Below are 5,212 nucleotides of genomic sequence, written 5' to 3' on the forward strand. Positions count from 1 at the left end.
GCACTCCGGAAGTTGGTCCGGAAGTGCTGTCATGACAGCTTTTCATGCTGTCATGACAGCAAAATTGACTAAATTTGTAATATGTCCAATTTTTAATCTGACCATTGGATCTTTTTGAAATTTGGTACACTTATAGTACCCTTTGAATGTGACTTGTGAGCTTTAAAATTTCTTTGATCGGAGATCGGAAGGCGAAATGGCGCCTCCCAGAAGTTGATCCGGGAGGGCTGTCATGACAGCAATTTAATGCTGTCATGACAGCATATTTTTACCCTTCTTTTGTCTAACTTGCTTCCGTGCGCTATAGGTAGAACCAAAAAAAAAAATTTAAAGCCTTTAAATGTTTAATTTTCCATTGTATATTTGCTTAGTGATTTAAATGGTTTGTTTCCTAAGTTGGTTTTAGGATTAACTCCTTAACCACACTTAGTTTATTTGACTTGTGTGATTTTTGGATAACACTCGGGGCAAGTGTTACATTAAGGCAGTACGAGACTTACCCAATAAGCAATAGGCCGAAAATGTCATCCTTTCTTTCAAAAATCGTTGCCTTAGCAAATGTTGGCCTCTTCTCCATGCCATACCTCTCTTCTCTTGATCTTCTTTCTGTTTTCACACACAGGACACGTCCCACTTAATCAAGTTTTTGCACCATGCGCTCAACACATCCATCCTCCGCTATGGTGCGTAGCACAGTAAGGGTAATCCTCACTATGCTCACACACTCTACTTCAAGATATCATTCTTTCGCTCATATCTGCTCATATAACATCCTAAATGAGTTAGAAAAACACTCCAATATTCAAAATTCTAATCTTACATTAAATCACTAAGTCATTCTGCAATCAATAGTTAATGCAAGATTAAAAATTTGGGATGTTACAGACAAGTTTCATTCTCTTTTCATCCAAACTCAATGGAAGCTAGTCGATCAGAGTCTAGTTTCTCTTGTTCAAGATTTTTGGCTTGACAACCCTCTGATCCTTGCTTAACTGTACTCTAATTGTAATGATTCCTAAGTTACTAAGCCATAGTACATGTGTGAAAGATGGGTTAGGTGGTAATCAAAGTTAATCAGAAAAAGCCTTTAATAGGCTAAGATATCACATCATAGAAAATACACTCCTAGATGTTGGGTTGCCAATATCAATGATTAATTTAATTATGGCTTGCATCACTACACCTACTATGCAAGTCTTTTGGAAGGGGAAACCATCCTCTATCTTCTCTCCCATGAGAGGCAATAAGCAAGGTGGCCCATTATCATCCTATCTCCTAATTCTATGCATGGAACGTCTCTCACAAGCTATTACTACAAAGGTTAATAATGGATCTTGGCAAACTATCAAATCAGGATATCATGGGGTCCCCCTCTCACACCTTTTCTTTGCAGATGATTTAATCTTTTTTCAAAGAAACCTCTAATGCCCAAATCAGAATCATTCATAAAGTTTTGGACCAGTTTTACACATCCATCATCAAGTCATAAGGTGAGTCATTCTAAATCTCAAGGAATATGGACGCTACTAGTTTCAATTGAATATGTTTGGTATTGGGCTTTCAACAGACCACCTCTCTTGAAAGATACCTCGAAACGCCTTCACTTAATGGAAAAATTACTACAGAACATACAATCACACACTTGAAAGGGTATAGTTAAAATTAATAGGTTGGAAGAGTAAATTCCTCTCTCTTGCGAAGCGTACCACTCTTGCCAAATCTGTACTTACTTCCATCCCCTTCTATTCTATGCAAATCACCATGTTGCTATCTGCTTACTGTCACGCCATTTGAAAAGTTGGTTTAGAAATTCATATCGGGCTATTTTGAGCAGCGGAGTATTAATCTAGTCAAATGGGAAGAATTATGCCAACCATTGAGTAATGGAGGATGTGTACTCATTAACCCAGAAACTCAAAACAAAGCCTCCCTCTCTAAGCTTTTATATAAAATGTGGCTAAGCCTAACCTGTCATGGCTGCGTATTCTGAAAGGTAAAAGCTTATTTTAGTTAGACGAGTCCTTTAAGTTCAATAGAAATATCTTCTCTCATATCTGGAAGAACATTGCTCAGATATGGCAAGACACATTGATGTATGTTAAATGGCAAGATGGTAACGGATGAGATACAAGATTTTGATCTGAGTATTGGGTAGGGGATTTTGATCCTCTGAAAAATCTTTCTTATGTTGATATTCCTGTTGATGAGTTGCAAAAACCCATATCAGATTCTAGGAAGCACGGATACGCCGATTTTGGTGGCGTATCCGTGTCGGATACGCACCGGACACAGACACTCGCTCTGTGCGAGTACGTCCATGTCCGATACATTTTTTGTTTGGGTGACACGGCGCGACACGGTGAGACACGGTGTTGACACGGCTGACACGGCTTCGACGCTGGACGCTGCGTTTTGCATAAAAAAAATTGCCTAAATAAGCAGATCGAACCTCACTCACTTTTGATTCTGACTTCTCTCCTAACTCGCGAAATCAGTCGGCCGTCGTTCTCTTACACTCAGTTCGCGAAATCAGATCGAACCTTCCCAGATCGCGCCGTTGTTCTCCTCCGCGAACCTTTGGAACAAGCTGCCGACCTGCCGTGCACCTGGTTCTTTCCTGCTCCTGCGCATTCTTGGTTGCTCAGCTCACCGGTGTCAGTCTTTCGTCCGTTCACTGGTTTACACTTCTCTCTCTCTCTCTCTCTCTCTCTCGTGTCTCTCAACTCTCAACTCTGTCTCTCACGCTGTCACGAGCCCGAAACTGAAAAATGAATAGATTTTTTATTTTATTTTTTATTCATCTTAAAGACTTAAACTTTGCTTCAACTCTCATGTCCAGTTTTTTTTTCTTTTGACCGAAGCTCATACTCTGCCCTCTTCTCTAAATTTAATTTTTATTTATTAATTTAATATATTAGATTGCAATGTTCATGTGTAGAATTTATATTTAATGCCTGCTTGCTTTCTATTTTTATGTTACATGTTATTTTGCTTAAATCTCAATCTGCATTTCAATGCTTTTAGTCATATTTAATTTTAGTTTATCTCAATTTTTTTTAATTAGCTATGGCTACAGCAAATAGTTCTGGGGGAAGTATTAATTCAGCAGCCCGTTTTTCTTCTATAAATGAGCTACAAAAAGATGGAACTCCCTTATGGTGCTATGTCACTTTGGTGAATAAAAATAGAGACATACCAGGAGGTGGAAATAGATATTGGAGGTGCAATTATTGTAACAAAGAATTCAATGGCTCTTATTCTAGAGTTAAGTGGCACTTGTTAAAAACTTCTAGCAAGGGAATTGCTATATGCTCGAAAGTTGATGAGTTTTGCCTAGCTGAGATGAGAAAATTACAAGAAGATGCTGATGATAAGACCAAGTCAAAGCAAGTGCCATTACCACCCCCGGCTGAAGGTTCATCTCCCTTATATCCTATGACAAGTGAAAGCAACCAAAGCAAGAGAAGGGCAGTAAGTCCATTAGAAAAGGCCTTCCAACAAGGGGCAAGAGAAAATCTACATGCTGAAATTGCAAGAATGTTTTATACAGGTGGTCTATCTTTTCATTTGTCACGCAATCCATATTTCATTAGTTCATATCAATATGCTGCGAACAACATCATTCCTGGATATAAACCTCCTGGTTATAATGCATTAAGGGGTCCATTGTTGCAAAGAGAAAGAGCTCACACAGAGAAGTTACTTGAACCAATTAAAGGAACTTGGAGTTTGAAAGGAGTGAGCATAGTCACAGATGGTTGGACAGATGCTCAAAGGAGGCCTTTGATTAATTTTATGGCTATGTCTGATGGGGATCCCATGTTTTTGAAGGAAGTTGATGGATCCAAAGAATATAAAGACAGACATTATATGGCTGACTTGATGCATCAAGTGATTGAAGAGGTCAAGCCTCAAAATGTGGTTCAAATAATCACTGACAATGCATCTGTTTGCAAATCAGCAGGTAGGCTTATAGAGGCTGAGTATCCCACTATTTTTTGGACGCCATGTGTTGTGCATACGCTTAATCTTGCATTAAAGAACATATGTGCAGCAAAGAACACAGAGGCAAATGAGATTGTGTATGATGAATGCCATTGGATAGAGGAGGTTAAGGATGATGCTGCTTTTATTAGAACATTTATCATGCGTCATTCTATGCGATTGGCAATTTTTAATGAATTTGTGCCATTAAAATTACTTGCCATAGCTGACACTCGCTTTGCATCCACCATTGTTATGCTCAAAAGACTCAAGCTCATTAAAACTTCACTTCGTACAATGGTGATAAGTGAAGCATGGAATGCTTATAAGGAAGATGATGTTGGAAAGGCAGCCACAGTGAAAAATTTGATCCTTAATGACTCTTGGTGGGATAAGGTGGATTATATACTTTCTTTCACTGGACCGATTTATGACATGCTTCGGATGGCTGACACAAATAAGCCTATACTTCATTTAATTTATGAAATGTGGGATTCAATGATAGAATAAGTGAAGGAGTCCATCTACAAGCATGAGAATAAGGAGCTTTCTGAGTATTCAGCTTTCTTTGATGTTGTTTATAGGATCATTATTGATCGATGGACAAAAAGTTGCACTCCCCTTCATTGTCTTGCACATTCATTGAATCCTAGGTTAGTTATATTACTATTGCAATATTTTTCATTCATGAATTATTTAGTTTTGTTCTTAATCCTTTTTGTTTGCAAATGTTATAGGTATTATACACCCCAATGGCTTGAAGGTGCTCCCAATAGAATTCCGCCTCATTTAGATAATGAAATATCATCTGAGAGAGTAAAGTGCCTTTATAGGTACTTTACTGATCCTGAGGAGAGAAAGGCGGTCTTTCAAGAGTTCCCAAAATTTGTTGGAAGTTTAGACTTCTATTCATCATTTGATTGCTTGCAAGATAGGTGGAATTTAGAACCTAAAGGGTGGTGGTTAAATTATGGTTCTTTCACCCCTATTCTTCAGAGGCTTGCATTGAAACTTCTAGGCCAACCGTGCTCTTCCTCTTGTTGTGAAAGAAATTGGAGCACTTACTCCTTTATCCACTCATTGAAGAGAAACAAGATCACTCCTAAAAGAGCTGAAGACTTAGTTTTTGTGCATACTAATCTTCGTCTCTTGTCAAGGAAGAGTGAAAAGTATCGCATTGGGCAAAGTAGAATGTGGAATATTGGTGGGGACACTATGGAGCCATTTG

General features: G+C 38.4%; 1 protein-coding gene across 2 annotated transcripts; it reads left to right on the forward strand.

Annotated features, from left to right (window-relative positions):
- Positions 1-2,966: 2,966 nt before the first annotated feature.
- Positions 2,967-5,212, forward strand: LOC129321290 (uncharacterized). 2 transcript variants are annotated; one of them, XM_054967009.1, is made up of 2 exons: positions 2,967-3,550; positions 4,722-5,212. In XM_054967009.1, exons 1-2 carry the CDS (start codon positions 3,067-3,069, stop codon positions 4,775-4,777), a joined length of 540 nt encoding a protein of 179 aa, XP_054822984.1. In that variant the 5' UTR covers positions 2,967-3,066; the 3' UTR covers positions 4,778-5,212. The 2 variants fall into 2 exon arrangements, 1 of the variants encoding a protein (XP_054822984.1); XR_008595972.1 differs by lacking the exon at positions 2,967-3,550 and adding an exon at positions 3,912-4,637.

The sequence above is a fragment of the Prosopis cineraria genome, unplaced genomic scaffold, assembly GCF_029017545.1.
Source record: "Prosopis cineraria cultivar Desert tree isolate PC_DT_omini unplaced genomic scaffold, ASM2901754v1 PC10, whole genome shotgun sequence".
Classification (NCBI taxonomy): Eukaryota; Viridiplantae; Streptophyta; class Magnoliopsida; order Fabales; family Fabaceae; genus Prosopis; species Prosopis cineraria.

Bases quoted from the DNA above. Each gene is read 5' to 3' on its own strand.
- LOC129321290 (XM_054967009.1), top strand. From the start codon at position 3,067: ATGGCTACAGCAAATAGTTCTGGGGGAAGTATTAATTCAGCAGCCCGT. The intron at 3,551-4,721 runs GTGGTCTATCTT...CAAATGTTATAG, and splicing joins TGCAAGAATGTTTTATACAG to GTATTATACACCCCAATGGC.